The 20,021-nt window shown below is 38.4% G+C and overlaps 1 protein-coding gene across 3 annotated transcripts in view; it reads right to left on the reverse strand.

The window, feature by feature from the left end:
- The window catches only part of TTLL5 (tubulin tyrosine ligase like 5), a 239,727-nt gene that overhangs the window by 138,159 nt on the left and 81,547 nt on the right, over positions 1 to 20,021 (reverse strand). For all 3 annotated transcript variants that reach the window (XM_036430782.2, XM_036430771.2, XM_036430764.2), the window contains exons 21-27: positions 18,866 to 19,172; positions 13,955 to 14,075; positions 11,009 to 11,155; positions 9,803 to 9,906; positions 7,388 to 7,515; positions 4,335 to 4,418; positions 3,366 to 3,767 (exon numbers count right to left, since the gene is read on the reverse strand). In XM_036430782.2, coding sequence (XP_036286675.1) covers positions 3,366 to 3,767; positions 4,335 to 4,418; positions 7,388 to 7,515; positions 9,803 to 9,906; positions 11,009 to 11,155; positions 13,955 to 14,075; positions 18,866 to 19,172 — 1,293 coding nt within the window. The remainder of the gene's footprint in view (positions 1 to 3,365; positions 3,768 to 4,334; positions 4,419 to 7,387; positions 7,516 to 9,802; positions 9,907 to 11,008; positions 11,156 to 13,954; positions 14,076 to 18,865; positions 19,173 to 20,021) is intronic.

The raw sequence follows: 20,021 nt of genomic DNA on the forward strand, positions 1-20,021 counted from the left end.
TCCTTGTGTCAGAGGCAACCCAAAGATGTGTCTCTCTTACATCAATGTTTCTCTCTCTCATTTCCCTCCCTTCCACACTCTCTTAAAACAAACAAACAAACAAACAAACAAACAAAAAAAACAGTAATGGGAAAAATACCCTCCGGTGAGAATTAACAAAAACGAACAAACAAAAAGGAAATAGACTGGCTATTTACAAAACATAGTTTTTAATAGCTGTCACTCACATTAACATGGATATCACTAAAGCATTTAAAAATCTGACTGATGCCAAAACCGGTTTGGCTCAGTGGTAGAGCGTTGGTCTGCGGACTGAAAGGTCCCAGGTTCGATTCCGGTCAAGGGCATATACATTGGTTGCGGGCACATCCCTAGTAGGAGGTGTGCAGGAGGCAGCTGGTCGGTGTTTCTCTCTCATAAACGTTTCTGGCTCTCTATCTCTCTCCCTTTCTCTCTGTAAAAAAATAAATAGAATATATATTTTTTAAAATAAAATAAAATAAAAATAATAAAAAATAAAAATCTGACTGATGTTAGGATTTTCCCCAAACTGATGTACAGATTAAACTCAATTCCTATTGAAATCCCATCTGTATGGTTTTACAAAAACTAATAAGTTTATTCTAAAGTTTATATGAAAATGCAAGGGATCCAAAAATAGCAATATAAAAAAGAACAAAATTGGAAGAATCACCCTTGGTGATTTCAAAACTTACTACAATGCTACAGACAATATGGTACTGACATAAGGACAGATGTATATATCAGTGGAATAGAACTGAAAATCCAGAAATAAACTCTTACACTTTTGAGTAAAGGATTTTTGCTAGGAGTGCCAAAACAATTCATCATGGAAATAATACTCTTTTAACAAATGGAAAGGGACAACTGAATATCCACATGCCAAAAAAAAAAAAAAAAATGAAGTTAGACTCTTTTACCATATCATGCATAAAGATGAACTCAAAATGAATAAAAGATCTACATGTAGCAGCCTATACTATAAAATTCTTAGAGAAACATATATACAGGGTGGGGCAAAAGTAGGTTTACAATTGTTAGTATGGGAAACAATATAATAATAAATAATAATAATAGAATAAACTGTATTTCATGTACTCACAACTATAAACCTACTTTTGCCCCACCCTGTATAAATATTTGTAACCCTGGGTTAGGCAACAGTTTTTCAAATATGATAATAAAAACACAAGCAAGAAAAGAAAAACTAGATAAATTAAAGCTCATTAAAATTTAAAACTTTTATGCTTCAAGAAAATTGGAAGAATCACCCTTGGTGATTTCAAAACTTACTACAATGCTACAGACAATATGGTACTGACATAAGGACAGATGTATATATCAATGGAATAGAACTGAAAATCCAGAAATAAACCCTTACACTTTTGAGTGTTTTGAAAACACGGCCAACAGAATAGGAGGAAAATCTTTGTGCATAAAGTATCTGACAAAGGACTTGTACCTATAATATATAAAGAACACTTACAACTCAACAATAAAAAGACAATATCCCAATTTAAAAATGGGCAAAGTATTTGAATAAGAAGATATACAGATGACCACTACACACATGCAAAGATTCTCAACATCATTAGTCACTAGGGAAATGCAAATGATGACCACAAAAAAAAAAAAAAAAGATACTACCTCAAAGCTACCAGGATGAGTAAAATAAAAAATACAGATATACTACGTGTTGTCAAGAATGTGGAGAAATTGAAACCTTCATACACTGCTGGTGGTAAAATGGTATAGTGCCTTTGGAAATAGTCCGGAAGTTCCTCAAAAAGAACTATAAAGTTACCGTGTAAACCAGCAATTCTATACCTAGGTTTACATCCAATAGAACGGGAACATAGGTCCACACAAAAACTTGTACATGAATGTTCATAGAAGCATTATTCATGATAGCCAAAAAGTGAAAACAACTGATAACTAGATTAAAAAATGTGGTACATCTATCCCGTGGGATATTATTCAACCATAAAAAAAGAAAAAGAAAAAAAGAAATGAAGTACCAATACATACTACAATATGGATGAGTCATGAAAGAAGCTATTTACAAAGACCACCAATTGTATGATTCTACTTATATGAAATGTCCAGAATAGGCAAATCTATAGAAACAGAAAGTAGATTAGTGGTTGCAAAGGGCTGGTGGAAGGAGAACATGAATAGTAACTGCTAATAGGTATGGGATTTCTTTGGGACAAGGAAAATGTTCTAAAACAGTGGTGTTGTAAAACTGTGAATATACTAAAACCACTGAATTCTACACTCTAAATAGGTGAATTTTATGGTATATTAATTACATGTCAATAAAGCTATTTAATAACGAGGAAAGCCCTGTCCAGTGTGGCTCATTGGGTTGGGCATTTATCCCATGCAACGAAAGGTTGCTGGTTTGATTCCTGGTCAGGGCACAAGCCCGGGTTATAGGTTCCATCCCCAATAGGGGGCATGTTTCTCTTTGTCTCTCCCTTTTCCTTCCTCTCTCTCTAAAAATAAATTTAAAATATATATTAAAAAAAAAAAAAAACCTAAAAAAAAAAGAAAACTTGAATGATAAAATGGGTCTACTTCATTTAAAATTAGATACCTAGCCTAGATATCTATAATAATATCCACAATAAAAATACAGTTAAAAATAAAATAAAATTAGATATCCTATCTTAAGAATTCTTTGGTTATTTATTCAGGTCACTTTTGACTTTAAATACATTAAAAATTAATACTAATTTGTCTGATGTCAGGATTAATTATTTGAATCAGAAAGAATACACACAGCACACTCACAGATCTATGATTATCTGTGATGGGAAATCTCACATATATACGTTATATATATATATATATATATATATATATATATATATATATATTTTTATTTCATGATGGAAGAGAAAGGGAGAGAGAAACATCAATGGTGAGAATCATTGATTGGCTGCCTCCTGCACTCCCCCTACTGGGGATTGAGCCCACAACCCTGGCATCTGTCCTGACCGGGAATTGACCTGTAAACCTCCTGGTTCATGGGTGGATGCTCAACCACTGGGCCACATTGGCCTGACAGAGAAATATTTTAATTAGACTGCAAGCTTCTACTAAATAGAAGTCCCGTCTTATTCATTTCTTTATCCCAGCACCTAAAAGAAATTGTTTTATTTTGTATCAATGAATGAATGCCATTGGACCAAATGCAAGACTCTTCTTTGATTATACCAGAACAATGCAGCATATCCTTTACCTTTCAACAACAACAACAACAACAAAAGGCGATATTCTCTTTTTACTGGGGCTGGGAGGAGCTGCCACTGCAGGCTGCCTTTCGTTTTCTCACTCACCTGCCTTTGCTGAAGAGGGACGAGACAGTTTCTGGCTGTAGATTTGTGCAGCACTCTGGAAAGAGGAAAAGGGGCCAATGGTATAACTGCCTGATCGACAGCGTGGCAGGCCAGCGGGGCTTGGTACGTTCTGTGTCCCAGGATGTGTGGAGGGAGAAGCACTGTCAGGGGCTGTGCTCAGCAACACTGTTGGCTGGTGAGGCACGTTGGGGATGGCTGGAGGAATCTGAGATAAAGAAGATTGGTGACCAGGCCCTTGAGAGAGGTCAGAGGTTGTAACAATAGATGACAAATGGGTGTTGGGAACTTTCTGCAGAAGAGTAGCAGCAGGACCAGAAAAAGAAGCAGAGGAAGGATTGGTAAAGACTAATTTAGTCTCTTTTTCTGCTGAAGTGGTAAGTCCTATTAAAACAAAAACAAGACAAAACAAAAAAATAGGTCATTTTAAGAAAAACTGGCATATAATCACAATGAAGCATGACATAAACATATTTAAACATCAAAATAATCTTATCATGAAACAGAAGTCATGAAAAATACAGACTTTAGTGAGTATTCATCATGAATTTAATAAATTTTGCCTGCGGAGATAACTTGGCAACAGAAAGTTTGCTTTTAGTTCTTTTTCAAAGCTGGAGTTGGGACTAGCTCCATTAACCAGAGCAGAAGTTTTACAAATGTTAGGGCATCAGACAAAGTTTCTGGTAGTGACAACTAACACCCTTCTTCTGCTTTCCAACCTTCTAGAAAAGTGCTCAGAATTTCTAAACATTAAAGTGAGAAATCCTTTGGAAGGAAAACAGGTTCTCAGTAGATTAGAGGAAATTCTAAGGGAAAAGGAAGAGCAAAGAAAAGGAACTTCTTTGGGGTAATGTCTCATGTTCTCGAATCATTTAATATCTGAAGACTTGTTTTCCTTTCGTGGATTTATCAGTGAGTAGCAAATCTATGTAGTCTGAAGTCACTCACGAGATAGTTTATCAGAGTGAATTTCTGTTGCCTGTTGCTGTTTGGGCTGCTTTATTTTCACTTCTTCCATTGTCTCAGGGTGATCTAAAATAAAAGATAAATACTGACCTGAGGCTCTTCTACTAATGCTAGGGTGTCGCTACATATAATTTTGTTTACAAAAATATAACACAACTATAAATCAATCCCAGGAACCAATCCTATCTCAACCACACTTTTCCAAGGATGGCCAGACCCACTTCTCTGTAGAGTGGGCAACCAACCAAATGATTCCCAATGATCCCCAAGCCCAGCTCCTGCTAACTGAACCAGGAAAAGACATTTAAATCCAAGATAGCATCCATGGACTGCCAATAGGCTAGGACATGCTCGTAAAAGAAGATAAGGACAGTCAGATGCCTCTGCCAACAACTCAGGCTATGGGAACAAGAGACCAAGCAGGCTGGTGGTATCCTCTGGAACAAAGAGGTCATAATTTGTATGGAGCAGGGCAACCATCAAGAGATGGAAAGAATAGCCCTGATATTTGCTGGCAGGACACCTAGATATTACAATGGCTCTGTATCTTAAACTCCTTGGCTTTACTTCAATAAGCTAAGTGAGTTTTACTTGAGATAGGTTGGTCAGTATATTCAACAACAAAATAAAAACTCTAATAAAATAAATTTCCACTCTAATAAATTAGTGGGTTTTTTTTTTTTTTCTGCCACAGATTACTGAAAAAGGACAGCCAGAACTATTCATATACTTAGGGGAATATTCCATAATCTTTCTCAAGGGCTAAGCTCATTGCAAAACTTACAAAAGGTCATTTTTCAGGTCATCTTTCAGAATGAAAGAATTAGGACACATGAATTCTCCTCTCCATCAACCTTGGTCATACTATCCCACATTTGTGTACTCATGTTTGAAACGAGTCCAGTAATTATCAAATTTCAAAATGGTGTTTCCTTGGTTGAAGCATTCTTTTTGCCCCTCTGGTTCTTTTTTTCTTTTTCTTTTTGCTAATCCTCATCAAAGGATTTTTCCCTCCCATTGATTTGTAGAAAGAGTGGAAGGTAGGGGGAAGTGAGAGAGACAGAGAGAGAAATGTCAATGTGAGAGACACATCGATTGGTTGCCTCCTGCATGTGTCCCGAGCTACGAGACCTTGACCAGAATCAAACCAGAAACCCTTCAGTCCATGGGCCAACACTCTAACCACTGAACCGAACCAGCTAGGGCATCCTCTGGTTACTCTTGATAGGTATAGACAGATATAGATCTTATATAAAGGCAGTCCTTAACACACAAACTCCAGAATTTCCAAGGACCCATTTATACAAACAGGTACATTTTGTTAGGGCTTCCCCATTACTGCCAGGGGAGAAGTTATATTCTCAATTGCAATCTAGGCCCTCACCTACTTGGGTTAACACACTTTTCTCTACCCCAACCTCATTATAAGAACTCCTGAGCCTCTCTTCCCCAACACTTCCACCAACCTTCTTCCTTTATTTATTCCTCCTACTTCATTCGAAGACAATAAATGTTACATAAAATAAAGGACTATGACAGTCCTGGTCATTACATACCTACAACTATCACAATAATAGATGACACGTAACAGATGCTCAATAAAAATATTTAGGAGGAGTGAATGAAGAGGTGAATAAACTAGTTTCAGTACTTAGGTAAGTTAAGAAAGCTCAAGTAGAGTACTGAATTCAGAAGGACATTTAGAATAGAATAATTCAGTGATATAATGAGCTAAATAGGCTTTCGTGGACTAGTCTTAGAACATAAAAGATTTTCAAAATATTAACATTGCTTTTCTGGGGAAAACAAACTCACGTTTTAAATGACCAATTATCATGGCCATCTCCACATTAGGCTATGGTAGCCTAAAGAACAGGAAAAAGCCGAAACCGGTTTGGCTCAGTGGATAGAGTGTCGGTCTGCGGACTGAAAGGTCTCAGGTTCGATTCTGGTCAAGGGCATGTACCTTGGTTGCGGGCACATCCCCGATAGGGGGTGTGCAAGAGGCAGCTGGTCGATGTTTCTCTCTCATCGTCGTTTCTAGCTCTCTATCTCTCTCCCTTCCTCTCTGTAAAAAATCAATAAAATATATTAAAACAAAACAAAACAAAACAAAAACAGGAAAAAGCTCCACCTTTGAATCTGCTATTTAACTCCTTAACAAAATTAATTTATTGAGTACTATATCTTACTAGTACACTTCCATCTAAATTTTAAATGAATCTTACATTTAAAGCACAGGGCTCTGTTTAGAACAGAATATCACTGCTACTTTTTAAATCATGTGATGCAACCTAGATACTTTGATCCACATCAATTCCAAAATCCCTAATCATGGAGTGCCCCAACACAGAAAACTTTCAGAAACATGTGGAAACATTTTGGGTTACTACCATGACTGAAGAAATTTAATGGAATTCAGTGAATGGGATTAAGAATATTAAGTCATCACTAGTCCTACACAACAAAGAATTATTCTACCCTAAATGCCAATGATTATGAGCTGGAGGAAGCAAAAACAAAAAAGGAACAAAAGTGAGAGATCATTAGGAGAGGCAGAGAAACAGATTAAGAGGTCATGCTTTGAATCAGGCAGGCTAAGGCTCAAACTCCTGCCCCACAGCATGGCGAAGGGCATCCTTGAGCAAGTTACTCAGTCTCTTTTGGCTTCTGTTTTCTCATCTGTAAGGAATTTTATAATAGCACCCACCGTACTCCATATGATTTTTTGAAGTAAAAAAAAAAAAAAAAAAAAGATCATGTCCAGCAGATTATCAGGATCTCTCACTAAATGTTGACTATTAATTTGTCTTGAAAAGCTCTCTGCTGTTATCATTAAAAAACCAGTTCCTGCCTCTCTTCTGCCTTTAGCACAAAAATGTAATGTAATGCCTTCTTATTTCCCATCTGGCACTGTAAAATGTCACCACCGTGGCGTCTATCACTGCTTAGGCAGCACATTATTCTTGACTCTCCTTTGCATATCCTTTTTTTCCACTTGTTCTTATTTTTCATGAATTAACCAACATACTTACCACCCTTTGCTCCGCTATCAGAATAGCTGTTGCTGTTTTTAGAGCCTTTGGAGTGAGTCCCCAGGAAGACGCTTGCAGACTTGTTTTTTTGGGTATAAAAAGTCAACACCTCCTCCAGCTCAGCCTCACTGAAACGAGGAGAGAAAGGATGGTTAGAAAACCTTCCCACCAGATTTTATTAAGAAATGGAGTAAGCTGGAGAATGGGAAAATGAAAAGATAAGCTGAACACTCGTGACTAATAAATGGTTAAGCACAATATAAGTAAAGCAATCTAAAATTTTTAAGCTTTATTCTTTCCACAAATTTTCTAGATCTGCACTGTCCAACATCCACCTGACCAGCAGCCTGTTTCCTATGGCTCCCAATTAAGCATGGCTTTTATATTTTTAAAGAATATGCTCTAAAGACTCCATGCAGCCTTCTTTTCTGGCCCTTTACAGTCCACCCCACTTCAGGGTAATTGAGGTATACTCACTAAAAGAGCCACTTGACATTTGGTCTATATCAGCACTAAGGAGACCCACCCATCACCATAGAAGAGTTCCCTGACCACCTATATAATGAAGGAGAGCAAACTAGGTGTTCTCTAGGTCACTTCCAATATTGAAATAAAATTCACCTTCGGAATACCCACAAAATGAAAGTACGTATAAGGAAACAGACGAAAGCCCTTAAGATTCTTCCAGTACATATGTTATACACAGATTTTGTAACATCTAGAGCAGCCTCTCAATGGCTTTTTTGCATTTTCCCCCCTCGAGCCTGGCTATGTTCCAGATAAGAAGCCTTCAAATGAGCGAAATATTCCGGCATTCTTTCAAAGAACCTATATCCCATCTTCAGCACACACTGAAATGACAACCTAAGAAATGGCATCTATGAATTTCAGGGTGAGCCTTAAGGTCTCTGAAGTAGCACAAGATAAAGGCTGGTGTAACTACCAAAGGCCTAGCGCGGAGGCCGCCTCTGCCTGTCAGTGTTTTAGTTGGCTTTCACAGGTTACTGACAGGGAACGGCGAAGGTTGGTCAAAATACAGGCTTGCTTTATACCTCATATCTTATCCTCTGCCCACTTCATAATTTATGTTTCCCTGCCTGGCTCCTGCAGGAGTTTGAATTCAACAACCCTGACAAAGGCATCCATGTACCACCCAAGCATAATAAAGCACCTATTCCCACAATTAGTATTTAGTCCACAATCAGTAGTAAATATACTTTACCTCCAAGTCTATATCCCAGCTAATAGTATATATAACTCAATTTGACTCCCAAGTGAGGTCTAGTCGTGGAATATACATCACTTGTTTTTTCTTTTCTTTTCTTATATTTTAGGGATTTTTAAAATCCCTAGGAGGAACTAGAAATTAAAATTTTTAATTTAAAAGAACCATTTTCTGAGCATAATCTAGTGTTTTTTCTTCTCTAGTTTTATAATATTGATGTGACAAACTGTTCCTTGCTTTGTTTCTATACCTGCTTTATCAATCATATTACTCAATACCCAAGAATGTCAACAAAATAACTACAAGATTATGAACTCTTAAAAAATGAAGTGTTTGCTATGTGTTTAACTTAAGCACATGACATTGAGGCTATGATTAAGTCTACACAAGGCATTAAACACAGACCATACCATGCTGGTGATTGATAAACCACCACCTGATTTAACTTCACAAATCAACTGAGAGTTGATTTTTCTACTGCTTTTCTCCCTACTGTGTCTTTGATGGTTGAAAACTAATTAGTGGGGTTATACGGATGTTTTATCTTTTATTTAAGTGGTTTTAAAGAAGTCTGTTTTGTTTTAGACAAAGGCCTTTAAGTACAAATTAAACACAATATAAATACCTTTGTTACCTCTTCCTTTGGAAACACATTGTAAATGGACAAAATGGCCTGCTAATTTATATCAAGATAGAGAGCCAAATGCTAAAATTTTCAATCCCTAAAGACTAACCCTAAGCATGAAGGACTTGTTCTATTTTATATAAATTAGGCGTAACCTTCACAGTGCTGAGAAACTGCCAATTCCTCAACCCACTCAATGTAGGCAAAATTTGGTCATCTCTCTGCTTCAGTAGGCCAGGGATAAATTCAGATCCAGTAAACACTAGAAGCTTCTAACTTCAACTTTCCAAAGGGCTCTCTCAGCACTCTGAGTGATGTGTACTTTGAAGGCTGTCTAGAAATACAGCCCAGATAACCAGCAGCAGTGTTATGATAAACTAAACCATGACAACAGCAACATAACTGGCTGAGATATGGAGAGGCCAAGCCTAAGAAACTCTTTTTTTTCCTTCTAAGAGAGATTTTATTCACATCCATATGTTAGGAACAAGGGAATGTTGGGAATTCAATGGGGAGTATGGAAGATGGAATAAGACATTTTCAATTCTTCAAAAATGTCTTCTACCTTGCTTGTTTGATGAACTCCTGAAAATTTTCTGCATTCACCCCATCTTCCTCTTCTTCCTCAAGTTTCTTCTTGGATCTCTTTTCAGCCATCTGTTCTGTTTCCTACCCAGTCCCCAACCCCCACAGAAAAACAACAAGATAAAACTGACTCCTGATAAATGCAAATTTCATCATCTGGTTTCACAGCTTAGTAAAGACATTTAATTCCTCTATGGTCTTCTGCCACACATCGATATGAGACAATGCTTTCTGCCATTATTTCATGAAACACTGCAATTTCCAAATAAAAATTGCAGAATAAATGTAAATTGTTATTATGTTTTTACTTTCTATTCACAGAGCCCAATGAGAAAAGGGCTTTTCATAACATTTTACCAACGTCTGTGGCTATACTTACAGCTTCAACAATATAACAGAGACTGCATTTTGTTACAATTAGGGAGAAGAAAAATAGGTCTTTGGAGATATTCCCTATATCAACCAGCACCCAAACTGAATAAATCCTTCGTTTATACAAGACATACCAAAATTCTGAACAGATCTGGAAAAAATTGTGAGCTATGGATTCAGTTATGTTAATGTTCTGCCAATCATTCCACGAATCTTTTAAAATGCCATTTAGATTTTCAGGCCTCAGCTTTTCCTTTTGTAAAAAGACCATATGTTTTATAAGGGAAAAAAAAAAGGTATTTCTAAAGCATTCTGAGACCCTTGGATAAAAGATGCTTTACAAAGTAATCTAACCAAATAATGTATTTCCTGGGCTTCACTGTAAAATGATGCCACTGGTTAAATGTTCTAGAGAACAAAGTATAACTCTCTCAGGAAAGAAGACTGTAGATATATTAAATACACAGTTCAAATTACCTCTGAAATAGTCATTTCACTACTGTCTACAGGCACCATCAGGACAATGCAAATTCACACAGCCCAGGAGTTATCTCAGGTGCAACAGTGCTCAAAAGGACTATACCTCGTGATAAGAGTTAACTATGGCCACTGGGGCCTCAGAAGTAATAAATAAGTAGCCTTTCAACCCACCTAGGTTAAGGAATGAGGCCCTGCTCCCTGTAATGGCCAAACATGGGATAATGAGGCCAGAGAAGATAAGAAGGACCTCGCCAGCCAGTAGGAAAGAGGCTTCCAGCCTGTTTCTGACGGTGCGCGGTAATCTAAAGCAAAGGCTAACAGATAAACCACCTACCTTGTTGTACACGATGATAAAGTCACCCAGCTGATGGGCCAGGATTCGCCTGCGTTCCAGAAGTGCCAGTCGTCGGCTGGGTAACACCATCCTCAGTGAGTGCTGGAGGTTACCTGATGCTCGCTTGAGGAAACGAACCACTAGCTCCTAAGAATTAAGAGTCATTGTGGAGGCAAAGCAGGGATTGTGCTAAGCAACAGAAGACAAGCTATCAAGAGATTATACAACAGAGAAGTGAAAAAAGGCAAACTATACATTTCAATAAATAAGCAAACATACTAGGTATAGGAAGGATACATAAAGACATAAAACAAAGGAAATGCATTCTCTTCCCTTAATATGCTGGCAATTAGAAAATCAAAAATTATGCAATAAATAGCTGTAAAACTACCATAATTCATATACAAATAGTATTATAACAATTTAAAGTGCATATTTCACTTCTAATAGGGTGAAAAGAGAAAGCTATTTAGGGAAAGTTGTGGAAACAAAACCATGAGAGCAGATGAAAATACCAAAGGTGAGAAGATAAAGAATACAGAAATAGTCATGCTTAGAGATAAGTGGGGGAAGGGGAAGGATCAGAAAAACAACCTAAAAACTACCCAGATCATACATACAACCCCACGGGAGAAACATCATAAATGTAGAAAGAAACCCAAGAGAAAACAGTGTCATGGAAGTTGAGGGAGGAAAGGGTCCCAGGCCCAAAGCTTCCAAGAGGCTGGAGCTGGAAAGAACCACAAGCCGTGGCCCTGGATGGAGCTGTATGAAATAATACCAAAACCATACTTTCAGCAGAGAAAGGGGAACAGAGGGAAAGGGAACAGAGGGGAAAAAAGAGCTGTTACTATGCTTGAAAGGTGATGTGTTTTTCCTGTCCTGAGGATAAGAGAGTCTTTAGAATTAAGGATTGGCAAGCAGGGCACAGTGGAAGGTCATTAAGGGGAAGAATGAATGCATCTCACTTGAATGGAAGAATGGATTCTGAAATCTGAATACACAACAATCAGATCATTCATAACATCATAGATGCTTCAAAGAAAGATTTTGCAAGGCCACACGCCTTAAAGATTGTTGTTCCTTCCCTCCTCTGCCAAATGCAATAAAATTGCCTTAAGATGACAGATGTTGGAACTGTATATTGATGTGCCTTCTGTGAGTTATGTGATAAAGAATCTCTAACTCTAACCTGGATCAGAGAGACAATTCTACACCTACCTTCCTCATAAACAAGACCACTGCCACAATCCTCAGGGAATGGGTGAGGGTTTGTTTCCTAGATATATTTTCAAAAATAAATTCACAGAACTGGTATTAAGTTTTGCAGTGATGATCCCAAATATTCTTGTAAAAAGTACTGTAGAAATCCTGTGTGAATTCCAAGCTAATAGTTGAGTGGTTATGCTCTTCTGAGCTATTTTTTCTTCTTGGTTTTATTTTTTTCTATTTGATTTTGGTTCATTGTCCTTTGGTGCCAATTTATTCCAGTATAAAGAAATCACTTCATAACTAGAGGGTTGGATTTCATAGCTCTACTCTGCTCCCTGTACTATAGGGTGGTTTAAGCTGTTATATTAAAACATTATTTTTTCACAGTGGAGCAGACAAACTGACTCTCAAAAAGGCAGTTTCAATTTTCCACTTGGAAAGAGCAGAGCTAACATTTTCCACTGATGGCTGAGAGATTATTCACAACACACAGGGTTTTATCTCTGGGTTACAGTAGCTACTTTATTTTTTTTATTTTTATTTTTTTAAATATATTTTATTGATTTTGTACAGAGAGGAAGGGAGAGAGATAGAGAGTTAGAAACATCGATGAAAGAGAGTCATCGATCAGCTGCCTCTTGCACACCCCCTACTGGGGATATGCCCGCAACCAAGGTACATGTCCTTGACTGGAATCGAACCCGGGACCCTTCAGTCCCCAAGCTGACGCTCTATCCATTGAGCCAAACCGGTTTCGGCTGCAGTAGCTACTTTAAATTCACAAGTTATTTTCTGAGACAGCCATCATGTTTGTATAATAAGCTGGGCATACTGTATGCCTCTTGAATGTGGACAACTGGACATTACAGTATGGACACCAGTGACTGGACAAAGGATGCAACTTTCTAAGTCTCAAAGGTCCCTCTCTTTTTGGTGACACATCCCTGTGGTTAAAATGGCTACGGAAGGGCTGTAGCTTCTTCCATAAACATTGACTTTGCCAAAGAAATTTAAGTTCATTCTGATCCAAAAGGAAAAATCTTGCTAGAATATTAAAATCTAGGCATGTTCAAATGACTGATACACAGTAAAAATTATTACGTTTGTTTCCAGTAATCTAAGAATTTTATAAAGTTACAACTAGCAAAGAAAAAATGTTAAAATGGAGGAAGTTTCACTCTCAGAGGGCCTATGATAAAGTGTTAACTTTCAAAGAGCTAACTTGACACCTCAGGACAGAAAAATAAACGCCTATGACTCATGGAAACAATGGAAGAGCAAATAATGTACCATTGTAACTTCCGGGTTCAAGTTCCAGTTTACCACATACAAGCTGTGGGACAGACAACAGGCAAGTTATCTTCCTTCTCTAGGTCTTTGTTTCCTCATCTATAAAATGGGGATGGTAGTGCCTCCCTCAGAGAGTTAATAAAACAAACTTCCTTGAGAAAATATTCTAATTGTTATTCTTTTCGAGGGCTTTGCACAGGACCTGGCATCTACTCAGCAATTTCCATTTTTGGAACGAAATAAATTGATGTCCCCAACACATAAGTATGATGAATATGGCCCCATAACAAAGACTTACTTCACATTAAAGTAAGAGAAATCTATACAATAGATCTGAAATCATTCATTGACCAGAAGAATATATTGCTCTTTACCGTAGTAGAAAAAAAAGGGAGGGGAGAGAGAAAGAAAAGGAAAAAAAAAGTTCCAGCAGAAGAGCCTCACCATCTGTTCATCTTCCTTGGCAGCCCAACTGGCACTGAACGTTTGACCTCCGCTGTCTTTCATCAGGCGAATTTGGACATGCTGGAGATAGGCAGAGAATGCTATTCGGGCCTGCACTTTGCTATAGAAATCCAAAACAGCACACCGTTATGAGGCAGAATGGTAAGCCTAGCAAATGTGTACTTGCCTCTCTCAAAGTGGCCCTTGAGTCTCCTTCTAGAAGGATGGTTAAGAAAAATAAAGCCCATAAACCATATAGTCGCTGAATAAAGGTTCCTTCTAAAACAGTACATGAGATTTTTTTCTATTAAAAGAATTAGAAATGGAGAATCCTATTTATTTTCTCATTATTTCCACAAGGAAAACTCAAACAATAATAGAAAATCAGGTTTCCTACATACATATGTATCTTTGAACTTTTTAAACAACTTCCTTGGGGAATGGACAGGAAAAATATTGACTCTTCACCAGAGCCTTTGTATTAATGTAGAAAAGTTTTTCTGCCCCCAAGACCCATAAGAACATACTTACCAGTTAGTGCAAAAGTATGGCTTTTGCTATGGCAACTAATATTTCTGGTGTGCAAAAGCCTCCAAAGCAGAAATAGATAAATCCTACAAAGGAACTTTTGAGACCAAATTTTAAGATCATGCTTTTCTCAACTACGAGACGAGAGTGGCAGAGGCCCAGAACAAATGAGTGAGGGCCAACAGAGTTTGGCATGGACAGGCTAGGACAAGCCCAGATGTTCAGTGGGAAAGAGAAATCCTCGCATGCAGTACAAAACTCCTCAGCGACATTGCCGAAGAACCCACCGACTGCTGACTGGTGGTCTCGGTAAGAACCCAGGAAATCTGATAAGTACAGCGTGGCAGCCAGAGGAACCAGAGAGACACTGATGATTTTCACTGCGGCGGCTAATTGCAGCAACTCTGTTTTCTTTCAGGGGAGATTTTGGTTACTTCAGCTGATCGGCCTTCTGACACTCTAGCCAAAATGACATCAGTGAAGCTTGGGGCCCAACACAAACTTTGTTTACAATCCTCACACATGCAATCACTGAGTGCTTTCTACTCACTGTTCCTCCAAGGCTGAGATGAGGGGCTTGTCCAGAGTACACTGGAAATCCCAAGAGGGTCTAGGTTTAGCTTTACATGTGTGTGTTGGAGGGACTGGAGGGGAAGGGAGTCAAGTTGAGGAGTAGATTTGCTTTGGAGAGTTTAATACATAAGATCTTCAGAGCATGAAATATAAGAAAGGCTATATCTTTGTTATTAATAGGGATAGTCTATGGGAGTATAATATGACTTTGGAAAAAATAAATTTATATTTCCGAGTGTTTCTCAATAAAGACAACAATTATATTCTTGTCCACCTGGGGACCATATGTCACTTTCCCCTCAACCATTCCTATAGCTTTACCTCCACAACAAATTCCTTTCAAATCAAAGTAAATCAATTTTGGTCAATGAATTCACCTGCAATATAATGAACTAGAAATAGCATGTGTCAGACACCTCCAAATTTAGCAGAATACCCAGTTGTATTGATTAGTCTTTTTTAAAAAAAAAATATATTTTATTGATTTTGTACAGAGAAGAAGGGAGAGAGATAGAGAATTAGAAACATCGATGAGAGAGAGTCATCGATCAGCTGCCTCTTGCACACCCCCTACTGGAGATATGCCCGCAACCAAGGTACATGCCCTTGACCGGAATCGAACCCGGGATCCTTCAGTCCCCAAGCCAACGCTCTATTCATTGAGCCAAACCAGTCTCGGCTGATTAGTCTTTTAATGTTAAAACATGAAGGTCTTTGGATAAGGGAATTATTGCTTAGAAGTTAAGATTTCAATTATTTTGTTAAAAATCATTGTTGAAAATCAAATGAACAAGTACTAAGTTTTCTGCCCTTGTTAAAGAGATCAGTAGGATGTTAATCCTGAGTTTGCCCCTAAGGTATTAGATACATTTGTTAGCTAGTCATTTGAAACAAACAAACAAAAAGATAAAAGAATGAAAAAATGATTTACACCAAAAAAAAAAAACCCACAAAAAACAAAAGCCTATGTGGATCCTCAGTACAAAAAATAGTTCTGGCTAGTTCTGCTCAATTGTTAGAGCATCAGCCTGTGGATTGAAGGGTCACGGGTTCAATTCCAAGCAAGGGCACTCACCTCGGTTGCAGGTTCAATCCCTGCCCCCCCTGGTGCTCCTGCAGAAGGCAACCAATCCATGTGTCTCTCTCATGTTTCCCTCTCTCTTTCTCTCTCTTCTCTTACTCTATCTTTTCCCCCTCTTCCTTCCCTTCTACTCTCTCTAAAAATCGCTGGGGTAGGGGAGAGAACCCTCACTCCTTGGGTAAAGATTAAAAAAACTATCAACATAGGAAATGTTATCAAGATGTGAAAGTCTTATCAGATTAAATATATACATATAACTAGGGGGCTGCGGCCTGGAGTCTTGAATCCTTGCCATGGACCCCGCCCAGATTCCCAGTAGCCACTCTGATGCCCCATGGAATGATGGGCAACTCCAGAAAATAGTCTGAAAACCACTAATTTATATGAATGCACACTGCAATTACAAGTTTACTGGCTGAAAGTGAGGTCCATAAGATTTATGAAGAAATAATTATATCCAGAATGTCATTGCTGGAAAGGACCTTAGACTATAGTCCAGTGGTTTTGAAAAGTTCTATTTCAATTTTCCCCCAGCAGAAAGCACAGTTTGAAAACACTTGTCTAACCCCATTCTCTGGCCTAATAGAAAAGGAAACTGAGGCGTGGAAAAGCCATGATCACACCTCTAGCTGGTAAGCACTAAAGCCAGAGCCCAGGTCTCCTAACCAAGTTCAGTGTGCTCTTTACTAATGAAACTATTCTCATTTTCCAAACCTTAATTCTATCCCCCCATTTCCCAAACCCCAATATCGCTCTCCACTCCTGCAGTACTAGTATAACAACTGACCACTAACTTAGAAAATAAATACCTAAACTTCCTTCTCCTTTAACTTCTAACCACTGCATTCATCCCATAGTGCTTCCATTCTGACTTACAGGAAGAAGATACCCCTCCATTAGCCTCTGCCACCTTCCTTTAGAACCCTTTTCTATCAATATAGCCATTTCTGCATCCCTAATCCTCCTCCCATAAAATCCTTCCCTTAGTCTATAGATAAGCTCTAGAATCCCTACTAGAAAAAAATTTTTAAATCCTTTTTCTTGGCTTGCTCTCTCACATGCATCCTCACCTTCCTTTCGTTGCCAAATCTTCAGAAAAAGTTATTTCACAATTGCTTTTTTATTTCCTTAAATCACACTTTCTCTTCTATCCACTCTCTATCCATCCCTGGTCATAAATGCAGGCATCTCTTTTCACTCCCATCCTAACTTGGGCTGTCTGAGGCACTCTACAGCTTGAAACTCTTATAGCCTTTACCATCCCACACCCTCCCAGTTCTTTGCCTAACTCTCTGCTATTTCTTGTCTCTTTACTAGTAAACATTGGTTTTCCCAGGGCTCAGTTTTCTTCCCTTTCCCGTTGTCTTTGCTTGCTGAACTAAACTGAATTGGACAAGCACATCCACTCTGAAGTTGTTAACTATCAACTATACATTTCTGTTGACCTCTGACCTTCAAAGCTATATTTTCTATCTACTGAACATCCTCATCCTGGAGCACTTTCACCGCACTGTGTCCCAAATAAAACGTTACTTGAATCATCAACTATGCTCCTTATCCTGACTGATGGCATCACTAAGTTGCCAAATTTGGAAAAGTCAGTCTCTCTGGAGTTCTTACATCTATAGAGACCAAGCTCTGACAATTTTAACTTGCAAATTTAATTAAGCCCATCCCATTCCCTCCATTCCTCTGGTCAAGGCCTTTATCGTCCTGGCTTTGGACTACTGTTAACAGCCCCAAAACTTCCCGCTCTACCTTCAGTTCCTCTCCCACAGTGCAATCAGAATTTATTTTCTAAATTAAGATCTGACCACATCATTTATCTGCTTAGAAATTAGCATTTAAAAATCAAGGCTCCTCTTTGTCTCATTTCTTACAATATCCTTCTCTCCACTTCAATATCCTTAACTCCACTTCACATGACTTTCCTCCTCATCATCATTCAGACTCAACTCAAAAGTTACCTCTTTGTGTCCAAACACCAATCTAATGGAACCACACTAACACTAGACCCTGTTTTGTTGTCCTTATAGCACCTCCTACTACTGCCTAAGAGTACCCTGCCTCTTTGTCTACTGCCAGCCTTCCCCACTAGAGTAAGCTCCAGGAGCCTGTCTTGGTCTCTCTCCATGGTAATTCTATGCAGCCTAGCACAATTCCCAGCACAGAGCAGGTACTCAGCAAACACTGCTGAAGGACTGAATGAATTTTCTATCACACCTCTGTGTCTTTATTTCTTCTATTAGCACTTCCACACTTAGTTGGTATTTCCCAAACCTCCTGAAATCCTACTCATTATTCAAAGCCTGGTTCAAATATTGCCTCCTCCCTAATGTCTCTCTAACCTTCCCAAGCAAGACTAATCAGTCCTTTCACTGTGTCCTAAGAGGACTTAATCCATGTTGGGGTCGTAGCCTCTGCTCTTTAAGTGTCTCCATACTGAATCATGAGCTGCTTGAGCTCCTTGTGTTCTTAGTGCTAACACTAAAACCCAACAAGTATTTGTCCAGCCAATGAAACCTGGATTTGTATCATAGCTTTATATCTTGGACAAGCCACTTCTCTAAGACTCAGTTTCATTAATACTATCATATCACAGTCATTACTTCACAGGGCTACTGTGAATAAGAGATGAAAATGGCTCTAAAGCCACCAGCACGGCACCTGGTACACAATACAAGTTAGCTGTTACCAGTTTTACTATTATAATTACAAAGGGTACATACCTAAGATTGCCATTCTCTTGCAGAATCTGCATCAGGTTAAATTTAGGCTCTGGTTCCTGAGTGTCAATTTTGCAGCACTGTTCGCCTTTATTAGTCCATTCGGAAACTTTCATGGCATTTTCTTTGGGTGAATTTTCTACCGTTGTGCTCAATGAGGACGTGTATTTGGCTTGATTTTCTCCAAGGGACCCTGCAAACTCTTCCTGGGAAGCTTCCGGTTCTTCATCTTCATTTTCTAATATAACTTCTTCCTCCTCTTCACTCTCTGTCTCAGTTTTAACATTCATTTCAGCTTGTTGAGTAATCACTAAATGCGAAGAATCACTAATGTTGCTGAAAAAAGGATTAAAATTTCCTCTCTCCCAATACCTTCCTTTTATCTTTTTAGTAAAAACCCATAACTAACACACAAATTAACAGCATGCATACATCACTCTCCAATCTTATATATTCTAAAAGCTTAGTAATGACTTTCAGTAGTTGATGTCTCTCATCATAATACCAATGATTCTCTCACAACTTAAGGCAAAATAAGATCTTAGAAATCTCTTAGAGTAGGGGTGTCGAACTCAATCAGAGAAGGGGCCAAAATCTAAAATCCAGCCTAAATCACGGGCCGAATGGTTTACTGAACAGTCATAAACTGTCATTGTGATGGAAACGCAGCGGAGTGCAGTGATGACAGCGCGGTGCGGGCCACAATGCAAGGCCTGGCAGGACAGATTTGGCCCGCGGGCCTTGTGTTTGACACATGTGTCTTAGAGTGTGTTAGAGGTTTCTGAAGGGTACCTTTCATGAAGGTACAAAGAGCAGGGAATAGCTTTCTCTCCTAAGTTTATTCTTTATCCTTCTCCTTCACTGCTTTGGAAGGTCTATGGTAACAAGGACCAAATCTTTTTTATTCACCAATGAAACCTCAGGGACTAATGTGCCTAAACCAGCTGCTTACCAAATGAGGGGAGGAGGGAAAAAAGAAAGTCAGTCAGTGACAAATGGATATGGAAGCATCTGGGAGAGAAAGAAGTTCCGCTTTGTCTGTCTGGGTTTAAAATATTTACAGCATTCAACAATGTCAATGAATAAACAGGACTTAATATGTAATCATGATAAAAACAGAACAATAATGCTCAGGCTTCTATTAAACTTAAGCTAATGC

This window comes from Pipistrellus kuhlii, unplaced genomic scaffold (genome assembly GCF_014108245.1).
Source record: "Pipistrellus kuhlii isolate mPipKuh1 unplaced genomic scaffold, mPipKuh1.p scaffold_m20_p_1, whole genome shotgun sequence".
Taxonomy (NCBI): Eukaryota; Metazoa; Chordata; class Mammalia; order Chiroptera; family Vespertilionidae; genus Pipistrellus; species Pipistrellus kuhlii.